Source organism: Suncus etruscus, chromosome 5 (assembly GCF_024139225.1).
Source record: "Suncus etruscus isolate mSunEtr1 chromosome 5, mSunEtr1.pri.cur, whole genome shotgun sequence".
Classification (NCBI taxonomy): Eukaryota; Metazoa; Chordata; class Mammalia; order Eulipotyphla; family Soricidae; genus Suncus; species Suncus etruscus.
In genome coordinates, this window is record NC_064852.1 from 153,244,864 (window position 1) to 153,263,934 (window position 19,071).

At 51.1% G+C, this 19,071-nt stretch overlaps 1 protein-coding gene across 1 annotated transcript in view; it reads left to right on the forward strand.

The window, feature by feature from the left end:
• The window catches only part of PTDSS1 (phosphatidylserine synthase 1), a 28,482-nt gene extending 23,620 nt beyond the window's left edge, over positions 1–4,862 (forward strand). The window contains exons 11-13 of the mRNA XM_049773898.1: positions 1,789–1,857; positions 2,764–2,833; positions 4,037–4,862. Coding sequence (XP_049629855.1) covers positions 1,789–1,857; positions 2,764–2,833; positions 4,037–4,149 — 252 coding nt within the window. The 3' untranslated portion in view covers positions 4,150–4,862. The remainder of the gene's footprint in view (positions 1–1,788; positions 1,858–2,763; positions 2,834–4,036) is intronic.
• Positions 4,863–19,071: the final 14,209 nt, after the last annotated feature.

Consider the following 19,071-nt stretch of genomic DNA (forward strand, 5'->3'; position numbering starts at 1 on the left):
TGCTCAGGCTGGCTTCTTACTACCACCTACTGGTCATGGTATTGGGGGACCCAGATTTCCTGCTGGCTCCCTTGGAGCCAGAGGCCGCCTGTTCTTGCCTGGGCCAGTGGCGCCCCTGGAACTCTCCTTCTTGCCCCCGGCTCATGTGGTAGATGCCCTTTAAGACATGTGAGCCCAGCATTAGATGCTCCAGGTTATCCGATGCATATTTTGGATTAGACCTGAAAGTCTCCATGTTTTTTTGCACTGGTGTCACAGAGCCTTTTCTTTCTTCTTTTCTTTTTTTGGTTTTGGTTTTTGGGACACACCCGGCAGCGCTCAGGGGTTATTCCTGGCTCTGTGCTCAGAAATTGCCCCTGGCAGGCACGGGGACAATATGGGATGCTGGGATTCGAACCATCGTCCTTCTACATGAAAGGCAAACGCCTTACCTCCATGCTATCTCTGGCCCCAATTTGATGTTTTTTGTTTGTTTTTTGGTTTTTGGGGTTTTTTTTTTTTTTTTTTGACACACAGCCTTTTCTTTTTTTTTTTTTTTTTTTTTTTTGGTTTTTGGGCCACACCCGGTAATGCTCAGGGGTTACTCCTGGCTATGTGCTCAGAAGTTACTCCTGGCTAGGGGGACCATATGGGACACCGGGGGATCGAACCGCAGTCCGTCCAAGGCTAGCGCAGGCAAGGCAGGCACCTTACCTTTAGCGCCACCGCCCGGCCCCCACACAGCCTTTTCTATCATGCTTCTCCTTCCTGTTCTGCAGTGCAGGAGAGGTTGGGTGGATACCCCCAGATGGTCATGATCTGTGGGGTGGGCAGAGCTGATCTGTGCACCAGCATTGTCCACTGCCGCTGCCTTAGAGCTAGGAAGATGCAGGATGCTTGCTCTTGTCCTATCCAGGGTGTCCATGGGTGTCTATGACCCCTATGTGTCCCAATAAGACACTTCACTCCCTTTGGACCAGTGGGGCCAGAGAGGAGTTGTTGCCAAGGCAGTGACTTGCTTTCTGGTACAGCTGGGAACGTGGAAATTTGCCCCAAGCAGAGTTGTGCTGACCGCACCTCACAGTTCTGTCCGGGACTGGGGTTCAGGCAAGGAGCCCTGTCTCATGCTCACAGGAGATGCAGCAGGAAAGATGGCAGCAGAGTTGTGTAGAATGTTTGTTGCAAGTGGGTTCCCAGCACGGAGATCCCTGAAAAATGTAGAGGTGGAATGGAGGAGGCTTGGTTTGGTTTGGGTGATTCATGTGGGGTGGGAGGTAAGCCCTGCGTCAAGGACCTGGCCACCATCCTACTGTCTACTATCCTTCCTGCCTTTCTTCCACCCATCCACCTGTCCATCCGCCCACCCATCCATCATCTGTCGCTCATCCATCACCTCTCCACCATCACCCATTCATCCATCTGTCTACCCTTCCTCCCTTCTTTCCTTCTTCCTTTCTGTTCATCCACAATCTACCCTTCCTTCCATCCTTTCTCCCAACCACACACTCATCCCTCCTTTTCAGCCATTCATCAATCCATCTATGTTCTATCCATCCATTCTTCCATCCACTCATCTATCCATCCATTCTTCCCTTTTTTTTTAAATGCTTTTATTTCATTCCATACAATTAATAGCTTCCTTCTCCTCCCCTGGGCTCCCTTCATCTCCTGCACACACACCTGGCATCACAGACATCACAGGGAGATGGAGAGCCCCCGAGCCACGTCCCTTGGGAAACCTCAAGTTTGGGGGCACAGAATGGTCGCCCTGAGTCCTCTTTTCTCAGACAGGTGTCTCCTTCCCTGCAGGCCTTCACCACGTTCCTGTGTCTGTATGGCATGGTGTGGTACGCGGAGCACTACGGCCATCGAGAAAAGGTGCTGGGCTGGAGCGGGGAGGGGACGGGGAAGGGAAGGGCCAGCTGTGTCTGGAGCACTGCACATGACGGGCTCACAGTAGAGAGTGCTTGCTCACACATGGAGATAGCACAACTGGAGAATGTGCATCCTCAGACATGCTCACACATGAAGCATGTACACCCTGATGTGCTCACACCCAGATGTGTTCACACCCAAACTCACTCGAAGCCTGTACACAACTCGACAAGCTCACACCAGACACAAGCACATGTGGAGCACAGGCACACCCAGACACTCCCACACATGCTCATATCCTGGGGCTGGCTCACACATGGAGCGTGTTCACACCTGGAGAATTCACACACTCAGAGCATACTCACACCTTGCACACTAAGCCCCAGAGCACACACAGCAGCCTGGCTCGGGTGCCAGGGGTGCCAGATGTGTTTGTTACACAGTAGAAACTGCCCCATCTATCCATCCTCCCATAGAGCCACCCATCCAGCCTGCCAGGGCCCCCTGGAATGGACAGTTACGAGGGCACCTGGTTCTGGAAGGCTGTGTGGTACTCCACTCCTGGAAGATGCTTTTCTGGGCTCCCTGCCCCACCACGCCTCCGGGGCGGGGATCCTGGATGCACACAAACTGCCCTGGTGCTCCCGGCTGCCTGCGGCTGTCCCGAGTCTAGCCTGAGTCACTCTCAGCGTCTCTGGCTGTCCTGAGTCTCTGGGTTACTCTCAGCAGCTCTGGCCCTTCTGTCTGAAGCATCAGCCATGCACGCTGGAACTTTTCCCCTGGGTGAAGGCCTTGGTCTGCCGGCCAGGCCAGCTCAGTAAAAAGCATGAGAGGGATAATCTGGTGACCCCGGCAGCCTCCCTGCAGGACTGACCCCCCCCCCCCCCCAACCTGCCACTTCTTCCCCAGACCTACTCCGAGTGTGAGGATGGCTCCTACAGCCCCGACATGTCCTGGCCGACCCGGAAAGGCATGAAAGGTCAGTCTCACTTCTGCTGGGCTCGTGGGGCTGCAGGCTAGCACAGGTCCTGAGCCTACCCTGCACACCTGGTACATGTAGCTCGGACCCGTGGAGCTGGCTGGATCCTTAGCACCATAATCTGGAGGGGTGGGGTGACAGGTGGTTCTCTGGGGAAGGCAGGACCCCTTGGACCACTCAAACCAAGGAAACCAGCCTGGCTGACATTGAGATCTCACGAATGCAAGGCCCTCCTTGGCCTCAGCCAGGAGCCCCGTCAGCTGTGGCTGCCCCACTTCTGAAATGGCTCAGGTGGTGGGTCTGGCTGGTTCTTGTCAGGTCTCAAGAGCTGAGATTTGAAGGTTTGGGGGCCGAGACTGATGGAGGGAGGAAAAGGCCTCACTTCCTTGCGCACCATCTCTGGGGCTCTGAGCTTCTGATCACTCTTAGGGTGGTGTCTCCTGAGTCTGGGGGTCCCTCAGCACACTGGGGGTGGAGACAGATATGCCCCAGACTCCAGACTGCTCCTTATATCAGTTCTCTGCTGTAGGGTCATGTCTCCCAGACAGACACAAACACATCATCTGCTCTAGAGCCAGTTAAATATAAGGGACCAAGAGGGGAAGGTTTTCAGGTGAAGAGCAGGGAAGGGGATGGGAGAAGAGGGAGGGGCGGGGAGGGAGGTGGGATGGGGAGAGAAGCAAAGAAAGAAAAAGAGCAGAAAGAAGAGGAGAAAAAATATCAGAGTTTGGGCAGTGCCCTCCTGGGTTTGAATCCCAGCACCACTCTGGGCATTAGCCAATGCAGTGTTGGCAGCTTCCCCCAGAACTAGAGATATCCCTCCCCACCCCTACCCTGCCCAGTACCACCAGGTTGGTCCCAAACCTCTCAAAAAGTCAGGGGCAAAGCCAGACACTGTTTCCACACCTGCTCCTGAGCCAGGGGTTCACCCCAAGGATGTGGCACAGGGGTAGGGGATGTGCATATCTACCAGGGATTGGGACCCAGTTTTCCAAGAGGCAGGGAGAAGGGTGAGGCTCTAGTAGAACCCTAATGCTCACTTCCGGACCCCCATCTCCATCCCACCCCCTGGGTCTCCTGTGTCATCCCAGGCGGCCACCAGGTGGCATGCAAGCACCGGGACACAAGGCTGCCTGCAGGGCCCGATCTCCTGACACCTCACAGTATCCCTGCCACACTAGGTTTCTGCTTCCCCCTCTCCAGGTTCTGAAGACAGCCTCCCCAAGCACCCTGGTAACAGCGAGGGCCATTCTTCCCGGCGCCGGAACCGCCACTCCAAGGCCAAAGTCACCAACGGCGGTGTAGGGAAGAAGTGACAGGGTGCTCGATGACACATGCTAGGTCTCTGCACCCCGACAGGCACCCCAAGAAGAACATCAACATCGTCGGAGACAAAGCCAGAGAGGCTGGGGTTCCGGGGTAATCTCCCCACGCGCTGTACCTTGAGGCAGTGCATCACTAGGGGTGTGGAGGCACGGTCGCTGCAGGGGGCCCCCCCGGGACCCTTCCGAGCTTGAGCCGACCCGTTCCCGGACAGACTGGCATCTGACCTTTATTTTGTATGAATCCGCCTTTCCGAGTGAGCGTGTGGCCCATGTGGCCACCACTTTCCCACTTTATTCTTGTTCCTTGTGTTCTTGTTCCTTAAGTATGGATGCTTAAAAGCCTTCAGAAGACGCCGCTGCCTAAGCAGAATTAGGGGGTGTGCCCAGGGCCCCCCCACTCCCACCCACCTTTCTTTTCCAGGAAAATGAGGGTGGGGCAGATTTTGTGTTACTTTTGGGCCATCACCTCCCCAGTTTTGGTGCAGGGGACAGTCCCTGAGCGAAGAAAGACCCTACCTCCACGGGTTTGGGGGGCCCCTGTCGGTCCCCCCAGCCCTCCTCCCGCACACCATGTCTCTGTCCCACGTAAGGTGTTGCTGATGGGTGTCCTGTCCTCCCCTTTGTGCCATGTTCAAGGACTTGACCTCACTTCCGTTTCCTCAGATTCCCTACTCCCCGTTTTAAATAAAATGTGACCCCAGAAAGATGCCTGCCAGTCTGCATGGTCTTCCCTGTCCCTGGACCCCAGTGGCAAGCAGAGTTTGGAGATCTGTGGGGTCCCCTCACACGGTGTCCTGTCACTGAGCCATCAGCATGCATAGAGCCCCTCCCCTAGTAATGGGGTGGCCCATCTCTTTCTCCCCTTTCAGGAATCTTCTTCACTCCCTCTGGCTGCAAAGAAATGCCAGGATATGGGATAATGAGTCCGGCAGTGGGAACCTTGCAGAAATCTTTCACAATTGGAGCAGGCAGCTATGGGGAGCCTCCAAGCCACTCTGTGGGCTGCACCCCTCATATCTACCTCCTGGGAGCACTTCGGAAGATACTGGAAGACTCTCTGCCATCCTGTGCTCTGAGCCTCTGAGGTCCCAGCAGTTCCCAGTTGCTCCTCAATAGGTGTTTTGAGGAGGGCGGGGGGGGGGGGGGGAGTCCTCAGCATTTTCACATTAAGGATCCTGAGACTCCCTGTCTTCCAGCCTACCTACCTGCAGGGTCCCCCTTAACCCTCCACCTCCCTCGCTGAGAATGTCTGTTCTTCCCCTGTGGCCAGCAGGGGGCGCAGAAATCAATGTCGGTGGCTGTCCAGCCAGGACCCACACTGGCCACTCTGGGGGAGACCAGGGTTGAAATGTGGCCTGCCGGTAGTGGACAAAGTCTGGCTGGTGGAGTTCTGCTCTCAGCTTTTTTTCTCAGTGGACCCCCAACCCCATCTGGGGTGGTCTGGGCTGTGGCTGCAGCAATGATGGGGTGTTGGGTTCTCTCCGAGCACAGCCAGCCCTGGGTTATGGGCTCCCACTGTGCATGGGCTACAGAGCAAAGGAGGTGACCTCTGGGTAGAGCAGGGAGGGGACATCTCCAAGTGTTCCCACTCCAGTCTCAAGCCAGACCTTGGTCCCGAAGACGGGCGGCTGAGACTACCCAAGTAACCCCAGCAAACCCAAATGAGGGGACCCTGCCCCCTTCACAATCTCCACTTTATTTCCAGCAAGGGTAGGGGCTCTGGGGGGCCCCAGATGGGACTCCACACAGATGCTTTTTCGTGCAATATCCCACCCCAGCCCTCCCTCTCAGTTCTGCAAGGATTAGGGCAGCCCCCCTCCCACTTTCACTGCTCAGAACCTTGCCCTGTACTGACCCACCCGCATGGAATCCAGGCCAGGAAAGAGGGGTGCAGCCACTGGGACCCCGTTGGTATTTCACTTTCAGAGGTAGGTGGGCCGAGCAGCATAGGGACACAGGGCACTCACTGTGGACCCTGATTCTAGAATTAACCCCCACAAGACTCACTGCACTAACACTGGGCTGGCTTTACTACTGAGCCTCCATTTCTGTTCCAGGAGCAAAGTCCCCAGACCCGCCACCCCCAACCCTACCTAGTGTGTAGAGAATCCCTCTCACCTCACCCTGCAAAGTACACTTAACCTCATCCCTGCAGGATGTCCTCACCTCTCTCACCTCACCCCTACTGGATGTTTAAGACCACTCCCCTGCCCTCAGCCCTACAGAGTACACTGAACTTTCTCACTGCTTTTGCAGGTTGTCCTGACCCCTCTCACCACTCCCCTATGGAGTATCCGAACCCCACCCCTGCAGGGTGTCTGACCCCTTCCCTCCCACACCTACAGGGTGTCCTGAACTTTCTCACCCCACCCCTGTAGAGTATCCTGACCCCTCTCCCACCCTACAAGGATTACTGACCCCTCTCACCTCACCCCACCCTGCAGAATGTCCAGACTACTCTCACCCTAATCCTACAGGGTGTCCTGACCTGTTTCACCCCCAACTCCTCTCACCTCACCCTGCAGGCTAGAGCCCTTCCCCTCCCGCTCCTTGAGCCATCCAGCCTCCTGCAGAGTGAGAACCTCCCTGTCACATGCATCCTGGCCAGGTCTGATGAGCCTGGCATTTCTACCCATGCAGGTGACTTCTTTTGGGACTGTGCTGAGCAGTCTGCTGGGGCAGGTCGGCCACCCCTTCCCCCCGCTGCCTGCCTGCTCTTGGAATCTGATTTACGGCCTTGGCTTCTGGGAGGCAGCAGAGTATGAGAAAGAATGTCCCTTCAACCTGGGGCTTCGGGGTCAGAGAGACGGGCCACTGTCCACTGGGCATGTGGCTTTCATTTCCACCCCCAGTCCTATTTCTGGGGAATGCAGGGAACAGCGAGCTGCCTGTCCTGCTGAGAGATGGTGTTTTCCTGCCTTTGAAATGTCAGTCTTCGGGGGGAGGGACAAAGGGACCCCCACAGCAGAACACCACTTATTAGATCCTTACTCCCCGACCTCCTCACCCTAGTTTTGGTTCTAGGTCCCGAGTTCTCCCCCATCCCTGTGCCAGGGCCATGCTCGCTGTAGGCCAGGCCAGGTTCATCATGGCTGCCTCTTCCTGCAAATCCTGCTGAGCTGGGCGCAGTGCAAGGAAGGAGGCGCTGGGCCGGGGCTGGGGTCTGCATCTCACTGACTGGTGCAGAAGCAATGCCTCACCTACGAAGGGCCACCCTTGGCACTGAAGACCTGGGGGAGGGGGCTCCTATCCACCCACTGTGGCTGTCCTGGCTCTCAGCAATTCTCGCCCGCTCCAACCTTGGCCCCTTGCAAGAGGGAGAAATTTGAAAAACAGTTTTCGAATGCTCAACAACTGTGCCACCTGTCTTGCTCTGCTGTGTGTACTCAGTGATGGGGAGGGGCGGTGGTGCTGGGGGGAGCATGTCCTGCGCTCTGTACCCTGGCCCTCTGTCATCCTATTGCTCCTGTACCCCTAAACTCCCACATCCCCACCCTCCTGCACTCCTACAGTCCTGCTCTCCTGTGCACCCACACCCTTACACCTCCAAATTCGTGCCATTCTGTACCCACACCTCGACACCCTACACCTTTGCAACCACACAACTAATTCCTGCACCCACACAGCCTTGCCTTCTGCATCCCTATACCCAGCATCTCACACCCCCACCCTCTTGTTTGCTCACAACCTCCCCTCGAATAGAGGGCTGTTAGATAGGCTAGAGGATTTGGGGAGTGGGACCTTCAGGATCCCACAGCAGCCTAAAGTTGTGGGCTCCCATGACTGGTCACCCCAGACCAAGCGAGTGCATTGGGGCTCCTGTGACTCTAGTCCCCCCTATACCTGAGCTTCAGCCCCTTCCCTCCCTGTGCCATGACTGCATGTTGCTTCCACCCCTGCAGCTCTAAAGGAGGGGTGAGCCCTGCCCCCATGGGGCCCACAAATCAGTGAGACTTTCATTCCTAGTGGCTGCTGTATAGCTGGTGGGATCACGAACCCTCTTTCTTTGGGAGGTGTCTCTGCAGGCTTTCTGGAGGAGGCGGTGGTGAGCACTGGAATGGGCAGACAGGAGCAAGTGCCCACCTAGGGTGATGGAGCCCCGAAGGGAGGCCAGGAACAAGCCAGTGAAGCCAGATGGGATGGGCTTGGGGGTGTCCTAACCCAGTCCCTCCTGCTTCTCCGGTCCCAGCGCACCCTGACTTGTGTCATGAGCCCCTTCTGGCAGAGTGAACCAGCCATGCCCAGGAGCCTGCAGCGTCTCCAAGCCCCTCGAGCTGGTAGCTGTCCCATCTGTCTGCTCTCTGCCCCCTTTGCCTGTTCTAAGCTCAATTTCGAAAGCTCCGAAGACCATATATAAAGAAACGGTTCCCCGGAGACACGGATTCAGAGGGAACAAACCAATGTTCTCTGTCCTAGGGTTCAGCTCACCAGCAACTCAGAGGAGGCAGATGTCAGCACAGACCGGGGGGGGGGGGGGGAATGGTTTGTGGGCAGGATGCTCCCCCCCCCTCGCCCCCCAGCTACCCAGCAGGACTGGCCACTCTAGAGTTTGCATGACAGACTTTGTGTTGTGTGCAGTACTCTGCTGGCCAGCTGACTGAAAAGGGCACCACGACAGGCATGGCGGAGCAGGGGCCAAAACAGCCAGCACCATGCTCTGGCCTCATACCTTCATCAGAGATTTTGAGCCTTCTCAGTGCAGGAGCCTGTCCAGTGCTCAGGTGGTCGGAGGCCACTCCTGGTAGTTCCCTGCCAGCCAGGCAGGTGGTTCGGCACAGCCACTGAACTCGTGGTACTGTTGGTGCCCTCGGGTGCACCTGACCACAGGGAACAGCCTTGATTCTTTTTGTTTGGTTTAGTTCTTGGTTTACACCTGGCAGTGCTCAAGGCTGCCTCCTTGGCTCTATGCTCAGGAATCACTCCTGGCAAGGCTCAAACGACTAGATGGGGTGTCACGGATTGAACGTTGGTCATTCATGTGCCAAGTAAGCACCCTGCCTTGAGTACTAAGGCTCCAGCTCCAGCCATTGATTCTTTTTTTGTTTTTGTTTTGGGGCCACACCTCATGGCGCTCAGGGGTTACTCCTGGCTCTGCACTCAGAAATCCCTCCTGGCTCAGAGGGAGTTTGAACCAGGTCTCCTCCTGGGTTGGCCACGTGCAAGGCAAATGCCCTACTGCTGTGCTATTGCTCTGGCCCCCAGCCAGTCTAGGCTGTTTCCACAGATTTTTTTTTTGGGGGGGGGGCGGGGGTTCACACCCAGCAGCGCTCAGGGGTTCCTCTTGGCTCTATGCTCAGAAATCGCTCCTGGCAGGCTCAGAGGACCTTATGGGATGCCGGGATTTGAACCACCGACCTTCTGCATGTAAGGCAAACACCTTACCTTCATGCTATCTCTCTGGCCCCTCCACAGATTCTTGAACTTACAACCAGTAGGACTGGGGAGGGACTGGGACATGCTTTGGTGTCCCTTACATTTAGCGAGTTGACCTCACTCCTCTGGAGATCCGAATGCCATTGGCAAGCAATGATTCTTGCCTTGCTTGGTGAAAAATTTGTAGGAAAAACTTCCCCTGATTTAGGCTGACCACATGCCAGCTTCTTTCCCTCCCCAGACCCACTGCCCTCCCCTCATGTTCATCCCTAATCCCTTTCCTTAGAGGTAGGGTACCCAATTTGCAGGCAATGTAAGGGAGATGAAAAGTTTGGACAGTAAAAGACTTATACAAAAGGCAGTATCAGGATTTATACAGGAAGCTGAGTTTCCCCATTCTTGCCACACCTCATAGCTTTGGGGGTTTTGTGTATGTTTGTAAGAAGCCTCTGCTAATGCTCACCTCAGATGCCAGGTATTCACCCCCATTATAGGGCCCTCGGTGTGCAGCCTGGATAAATATCACTCTGTGTCAGCTGTTTCCCCTAAGCCGATCCTTTTATTTATTTATTTATTTATTTATTTATTTATTTATTTATTTATTTATATTGGGGGGGGTTGGGTCACACCCGGCAGTGCTCAGGGGTTACTCCTGGCTCTATGCTCAGAAATTGCTCCTGGCAGACTCAGGGGACCATGTGGGACACTGGGATTCGAACCACCGACCTTCTGCATGCGAGGCAAACGCCTTACCTCCATGCTATCTCTCCGGCCCCTCCAATTCTTTTTGTTCCCTTCCTGTCAGCTCCCTGGACAATGCTGGGCCCACCATCACCCTGGAGATGCTTCTGAGGTCAAAGGTTCTACCCCCTCAGCCCCAGAGGGGAGTCAGAGTGATAGCACAGTGGATAGAAGGTTTGCTTTGCATGCAAATAATCCACCCAGGTTCAATCCCCGGCATCTCATATGCTTGCTCCCTCTCTGCCCCCACCCAGCCTATCAGTAACCTCTGAGCACTGCTGGGTATGACCCTAAAACAAACAACGAAAAAAAGAACTGAAGTGGTGCCTATTGTTGTGGGGGAAGGAGCCCCATTTGGTAATGTCTTTCCCTATGACACCTCCTCCTGAAATCACCCTCTGCTCTGTTTCTGGCAAGAACACCCCTTTAGCATTCCCCTGGTCCTCTGAGGACCCTTCATTTCTGGTCTCCATTGGTCTTTCCCTCTGGGTTGTTGATTCCAAGTCAACATGGTTGGTCTGCCCTTAGGTCTCCCACACCAAGCACAGCAAATCTTTCTCTAATATTTATGGGTCTTCCGGAGTCTCCCAGGAAGAGGCAGGACATGTCAGTGCATGCATGGCAAAGGGAGTAATGTGGTCAGTCTGGAAAGACTTGTAGTGAGAGCTTGTCCAGCTATGTCAAAGGAAATAGAGGATGAATTTTCAGGGAGAAGTAAAGCAGCCAGCGGGAGGCAGTGGAAGAAGTGGGTTGGTTAGGAAGCCGCCTGAGGCCTCAGGCTGACTTGTCTCAGTTTTATTTAGGGGTTTGCCTGCAGCAGGCTGATCTGCCTCCTGGAAAAAGAAGAACATGCATTGATTGAGGAAGGGACAGGATGGAGGTTAGAAATGTCCTCTTTTGATCCAGATGTCTCTGTCAAGCAGCTGTATTTCAGAGCACTAATTGGTTAAACCCGGAGAATGATAACCTTGCAAGGTAGAGAATTCTTGGTTGCCAATTCCTTTCATTCATTATTTTGCATTTCATTTGAGAAAGCTGACAGGAATCTTACTCTTTCTGTGTGTGTTTGTGTCTTTCTTGCTGTTTCAAGAACTCTCTGTTTCATGCTATTTTTAATTTATCCTGACATTATAGTCTAAGTTATTATTATTTGCAGTGGCATAATATTTTCTAGATTTAGCCATGTGGTAACACATATCAGGGCTTCTTTTTTTTTTCCTTCCACGGTGTTATTCCATTGGGTTCCATAAGTGGCCACAGCAACATTATTCATAAGAACCAGAAGGAGAAAACAGCTCAAACAAATGTCCCTCACCTGAGAAAGACGAACAAAATGTGGTCTCTCTAGATGATGACTGACATCAGGTACAAGAAAAATGGATCCAAGTTCTAATGTGGTGGAAACCTTGAATATGTTCTGCTAAACAAGAGACTTCAATCCTAAGAGGCCACTTATCTGACTCTTTTGCAATGGAAGTCCAGATCAGGACAATCTGCTGAGCTTGGAAAGTCGATGAAGAATTTGCCCAATAAGGATGGGAATTCTGGGAAGAGAATACAGAGGGTAAAGGGATGGTTTTATTTTGGTGGAGAGAGGTTTGTATTTCACCCAGTGGTGCTCAGGCCTAACTCCTGGCTCAGGGATCAGCCCTGGTTATATGTGGTGTTAGAGATTGAATCTAGTCGGGTTGGCTACATGTCCTACCCTCTACAATTTCTCCATTATTGAGGGTGATTGGGGGAGGGGGGCACACTCCCAACCCACACTTTGGCTTCAAGGCTCTGTACTTAGGGACCATTCCTGGTGTGCAAGACAAATGCCCTACTCGCTGTTTTATTGCTCCAGTCCCAACTGAGGGTGATTCTTTTGAGGTGATGAAAATCTAAAGGCAGTTGAGATGGTGGGTACATACGTCTGTGAATACACTAAAAAACTTTTTTTCCTGGCCCATAACTGGTGGTGCTCAGGGGTTACTCCTGGCTCTGTGGTCAGAAATTATTTCTGGCAGGCTTGGGAGGCCCTATGGGATGCTGGGAATCAAACCAGTGTTGGCCACATGCAAGGCAAACACCTTACCTGCTGTGCTATAGCTCTGGCCCCTAAAAATCACTTTAAGGGCCAACTATTTTTTCAAGAAACTCCTCAGGAGGAGGCTCAGCCCCCAGATTTGGTTGGAGAGGAGTGTAGACAGCTTCTACAACACCAGGAAAGTGTGCCCTTGAACCCACTCAGCATTTGGGGAGCTGGCAGGATCCAAATACAAACCATGTTTTCCAGGCAGGTTTTTCTTTCTTAATGCCTAAATCCATGTGTCTGTTCTGAGAGATTGAACCCATATGTTTCTCACTCATTTACACTTCACTCATCAAAGTGTTTCCTCCAAAGAACTATTTTGAAGTCCAGCATAACTGTAGAGATATTTTTTCTTATCTTTTCTTTTTCGACTTTTTAAACAAGCCGTTTATCTGAGAAATAAAGAAGCGGCTGCAGTTGTAGATGAAAAGATACAACTTTCTGGGGTTCAGGTTCTTTCTGAACTACCTTTATGTTGCAAGTCAGCCCCTGAAGAGGTTGACTGATGGAGGGATGGAGGATGGAGGATGAGGTCTTTCCCCTCCAGCTCGGAGCACACGTCTGCCACCCTGTCTAGCCAATGGTTCTGAGGTGAAACGGTGGGTAAACAGCTCGCAGACAGTCAGGCTTGTGGAAATATTAGCTTTATTCAGTGGACAAGACGGAAGTCCAAAGACTCAGCCTCAGTTCCAGCAAAAAGCCCCTCGCCTTCCACAGGCCCTTGTTTTTATCCCCCAGAATCAGGTACCACCCAATGGTGGGATCAGATACCACCCAACGGTGGGAGCAGAATCAGGTACCACCCTAGGGTGGGGGCAGAATGCCAGGTCACATCCTAGGGTAGGGCACAATCACTGGATCAGGGTAGGGTCAGTAACATAATAATCCCAAAAATATTTACATACACAACAATTCCCCCATTTGTTTTTAGTAAACAAACAATATTTTCTACAATTATTAAAGGAAAAACGTCAATGATAAAAGAGCGGCTGTTTGCATAAGCGCATCACAGGAAAATGTAAAGAAAAACTTCTAACCTAAACACAGGGTGTCTAAAACCAGAAACATGTATCAAGAAATCAACTACAAGCTCCTGAGAAGATAAATCTAAGACAGACATAGATCCTTCGAAGAGACGCCAGAAAGGTTGTGTAGCAGGCAAGAAGAAGTACCTTTTCTTTATTTGTTGTTGTTGTTGTTGGTTTTTGGGTCACACCTGGCAGTGCTCAGGAGTTACTCCTGGCTCCACACTCAGAAATCGCTCCTGGCAGATACCGGCATTCGAACCAATGACCTGCATGTGAGGCAAGAGCCTTATCTTCATTCTATGTCTCCGAACCCATTTTCATTCAAGTCCAGGTAGACCAGAAAGGTTGATTTTGAACTTTAAGGAGGTTCTGTCTTCTACAGAGACAACTTGGGCCACAATTTCTTTGTTACTAGGAGTACTTTCTTGTTTAGGGGAATGGTCCAAACGAAGGTTTAATTTCCATGTCCAAATAGTTTCTTCCTCAGCAGTCAATGAGTGCCATTGAGGCATTTTGAGGCCGTCTCCTACTTGTTAACTAGAAGATTCCCTCATGCCTCTCCTAATTTTGATCTTTCGCTGATAATTTAGGGGCAAAATCCACCTGGGGGGAGAGATGCCTTCTTTTGGCATCGCTAGTCCTAGTGATAAGATGAAACCCACTTAGTGTAGGAGGTGCTGTAAACCAGGGGGCAGACATCTTCCTTTCCTACCCCCCCCAGACCTTCACAAAGACCCCACCCAAAACTAGTGTCCTCTCTCATGCCAACATGCTGAAAGGAAATTGCTGCTATTTATCTTTAGGCTCTATTTCTGGTGCATTTTCTCCTTAATACTTTGCATTGTGTGTCTTTGGGGAAGGTACTTCATGTCCCCCAGGCAACAGAACTATCCAGGTGGAAAATGATCACTCTGGATAGGATCTAGGTGCTGAAAGGGGGGAAAATGATATACTCGATATTCCTTCAGTAACAATATTGTAAGCCACAGTGGCTAAAAGGAAAAAAAGAATATGGGAGGAGGATGTCTAGTTTGGGGAGAATCGGGACAAGGCTTTTCCCTGTGTGAAGTTAGTGGGCCAGGCCACGGGGAGACTATTTCGGAAATCAATGGATCAGTGTGAACTTCAAGATGGATTTCTTATACTCCTGTCATTCCTCTCAGTGGGGAGAGGACCATGGACCCACAAGCAGGAAATGTCCCCCTGGTCATGGGTGATTCTGGTCTTCACAGACACTGTCCTGCTGACTATTGGGCGATCCTAGTCTTCAGGGACATTGTCTTGCTGACAATAGGGTGATCCCAGTCTTCATAGATAAACAGGGCAGAGCAACACTGAACATCCTCCTTTATGTGCATTGAAAAGTAACTCTTCATATATCACATTCTCCATCCCATGAAGCACATATTAGGTCAAACAAACCTCAAAGTTTCCAAGTCAAAAATTTAACTAATATGCAAACATTCACATCACTCCACGTGGATTTTTTCCCCCTTCGATTCATAGTTCATTTCACAGAAATGGAGTTCCATGAACAGAAAAATGGCTCCTCTTTTCATTGCAACTTGACCGAGTTGTTTCATTTCCAAAAATCAGTTTGGTGGCAACATCTTAAAATTTGAGTTCTTCATTCTGCATTGGAAGAAAAACCTATTCCTGGTAAGTTGATATGTGTGTTTAAGTATCTGATTATGTCTTCCTTAACTATTCCTGTCTAACCATAACATAAAATACTTATTTTAGGAGACTGAGTGACAACACAGTGAGTAGGATGCTTGCCATGCACTCCATCAGCCCAGGTTTGATTTCTGGCACCTCATATGGTGGAAGTGAGCTGTGCTTGTAGAATGAGGAGTCATCCCTGAGCACAGCTGGGTGTTCTCTCCCCTGAAAACAACCCAAATTGAATATATCTTTTCTACATATACATAAAGAATGTATACTTTATCTTTCGCATTACAATTTGTTCACTAAATTTTTTTAGTCATACACATGGTTGAGTTATGTTATCTAGAACTCTCACCTCATGGTAGGTTACAAATTAATTGTTCTAAAGAGGGATTAGGATGGAGGGTGGGAATGATCCCTTGTTCTTGGGTCCATAGCAACTGTATATAGGGTCCTCCAGCCCCATCAGGAGTGATTCCTGAGTGCAGATCCAGGAGTAAGCCTTGAACACTCCCAGGTGTGGCCCAAAATCCAAACAAAAACAAAACTGGTTCCAGGCTAGCAGCATCCAATAGAAATATAAAATTTAAATTTTATAGTGATCAAAGGAAGGAATTCTTACCCATGTGTTACAACATGGTAAAATATGACAAACTTTCTGCTCATTGAAATAAGCCAATCACAAAACAAAACAAAAATACTAAATGATTCTATTTAAATTATGTATCCACAGTCCAGATCGTAGAAATAGAAAGTAAGACAGTGGTTGCTAAGGAGTGGGTGGGAAGGGCAGAAAGGGGAAGTAGTTACCGAATGAGTAGAGAAGTTCAGATTTGCAAGACAGAAAGTTCTGGAGGTGAGATTTATACCATGTGAACATTGGTCCTAACACCACTTAACTGCACACCTAGCAGTGGTTAAGATGCTCAATTTTGTGTTTTTGATCAAGAAAATAATTAGGCTATCACATTGATTTTGGTAGCATCTATTGCACCCAATATATATAAACTATCCTCAAGTTGGTTTCTAATCTATTCTATACCTTATACAAAGTCTTATACAAAATCAGTGTTTTTTTATCCCTATAGCACATATCATCCCCTATTAGCCATAGTTCCCATTCTTAGTGGCTAGTGGCCGCCATATTGGACAGAACTTCTAACTTGGTCCCTGTGGTGAGTAACTGCCACATTGAATAGGGAAGTTCTAGCAATGACCACTTTGGTAGTGGCCGCCATCCTGGACAGAGCTTCTAGATCAGAGTTGGTAACTCAGGGCAGAATCTGCCATGATTTCTCTCCTAGGACTGCCCATTCTTACAACGTATTTCTGTGAGAGATGCAGGTCTTTACCTCTGTAGAAATGTGAGGACATTAGTCTGGCCTGAAGTCATGCAAGTCACTCAGGGAAGGTGAATGCTGAGTCCAGACTTAGACTCCCCCTTCACTGGGTGCTGGGGAACCTTTTTAGGTCATCCCAGGTCCTGGCCAATAGTACAATCCATTTGCCCAGGGCTGGTGTCCGAGCTTGTTTCTGTCCAGCTCTGTGGGCTTTAGGGAGCCCAGCAAGGGCACATCAGGTTGATGATATATATGCCCATCCTCAGAAGCATAACTGAAGCATTGGTGGGGCCTTGGGGGAAGCAGAAACCTCAGATACACAAACACACAAACACACACAGAGACACACACAGATGCACACTGAGATATACACATGGACCCACACAGAAACTAGATACATGTATATCATACAGAAACACGGATATATATACAGACCCATACACACTCAGACACACACCGACATATACACACACTCAGATACATACCCTCACACAGACATATACAGACACCCACTCAGACACACAAACATATGCAGACATGTACAGACACCTAAAGACAAGCACATAGACACAGGCGCACACACAGACACCCTCTTTGTGGTATTTGGTGGTGGAACTCGGGCCAAATCCAGGGCAGTCCAGCCAGGGTGGGAGCTGAGAGCTGACCAGCCCACCTAGCTAATAAGCCTTCCAATAACTACCCCTGGGTTTTTCTTAATAAAGATGGATTTCTTCATTTCCTGGTTCTCCCTCAAGATATCCTAACAACTTCCCCCATTAATTATCAAATTACACCCTGTTGCAAACCATTACCTTTGCCTCCCACCTACACACCTGCCCACGTGGATGAAAAGCCTCATTTCAGTGAATCGCCTTTTTTGGGGGAGGAGGGAGCACACCCGGTGACGCTCAGGGGTTACTCCTGGCTCTGCACTCGGAAATCACTCCTGGCTTGGGGGACCATATGGGACACTAGGTATTCGAACCACTGTCCGTCCTAGGCTAGCGCAGGCAAGGCAGACATCTTACTGCTTGCGCCACTGCTCTGGCCCGATTCACCTTTACACTTGCTCCTTCACACACACCCGGGAGCAGTGGAAGGACCTGTGATGCCCTACCCAGCCCAGCGGGCCCTTTGGCTTGCTTTCCCTTCCGAGCTCTGTGCCAACACACCCATTTCCTGCTTGCCCCTGGGGCAAAGAGGAGACCCCTCAGTACCATGGGACCTGGGGAAGCGGCAGAGTTGTCCAGGAGGTAGCCCCCCAGTGTCTCAGTCCCTAGGAAAACAAGAGCTACAGTCTCCCAAAACTTCCCAAGCCAGTTACCTCACCACAGGTCCCTTAGGTTTAAACTATGAATCAACAATGAATCATAGAATGCTGCTGGGCATTCTCTCTGGCTAGCAAAGACCCAAGTCCAGGCTGCAGGCCCATCTGTCCAGGGCTGCAGATAGGCTTCTTTCTAGAAGTTTCCTTCTCTGCTGGGAGCTGGGAGAACTCGCGGAGGACCCTTCACACCGGCCTTTGGGCAGTGATGGTGCCAGGCAGCTCTCCCTAGCTCCTGAGGGGCCCCACAGCAGTGAATCAGTTCAACCTGTTGCCCTGATTAACCTTGATCTCATCCTGCCAAGGGGCAAAGATATCAGGAAGCACATCGCCCACCATGAGCCACCCAGGCTGAGGGCCAAGTGCTCTCTGGGCACCTTTCCTCCCCTTCTCATCAGCTGTCATTTGGCAATTTCTCTCGTACTCCCCCCCCCAACAGACCTGGATAACCTTTGCTCACTCATAGTTAGATGTGTTACAAGCAGAATTCAGCTGAGCTTGAACCAAAACCTTCCAGGCTCGTCTGGGATGCTTGGAAGACCCGAGTTTCAGGCTGACAGCTGTGAAGGGTGGACTTGAACTCAATAGAGCCCAATTTTGCAGTTTTCCTTCCTTTTCATTTATCAGCCACACCAGGTAGCAAACCAACCATTAGTGGCTATTGTGGGACCCTATTACCCTGTGATTTGATTGGAGGGAGGAGACCAAGAAGCTTAAGAATGTTCTGGAACTCCCAGTACCTGTCTCTCAAGTTCAATTCTGGAGCTGGAAGGGGGCCTAGGGGAAATTTTTGTGTTGACTGGGAGCTGATATTTATCCTGGATAGAAGGAAACTCCCAGAAGCCTTCCCACTCAACAGTGGCCCTGTGAGACACTCATGCTGGTGGATGGACACCCGCAAGGAGCGGCCATCCTCATCAGGGAGCCGGAGATCTCATTTTTGCCCATTGCCATCGAAACACAGAGCAATGGACTTGACATTTGCCAAGTGCAGCTAAACAAATCATGAGCAAAAGTTCTACCATCTTTGGGTGGGAGAGTACAGGCTTTCAGAGGTGGTGAGAGACAGGTTATTGCTTCGGAGCTGAGCTTCCTTTGCAGGTCTGGGGTGTCCTTTAAATTAAATTGAGCCAACACTCCATCATGGAACATTGGTCTCCTTTAAGGTGCAAATGAGAACAGGGCATGGAATGTATGCGTATGTACAAGAGGGGAAGCTGGGGAGGATAGCGCAGAAGGGAGGGTACTTACCCTGCACGTGTCCAACCCAGGTTCAATCCCTGGCATCCCCTGGATCCCCTGAGCACTTCTAGGAGTGTTTACTGAGTGTAAAGCCATGAGTAACTCCTGAGTGCCACCAGGTAT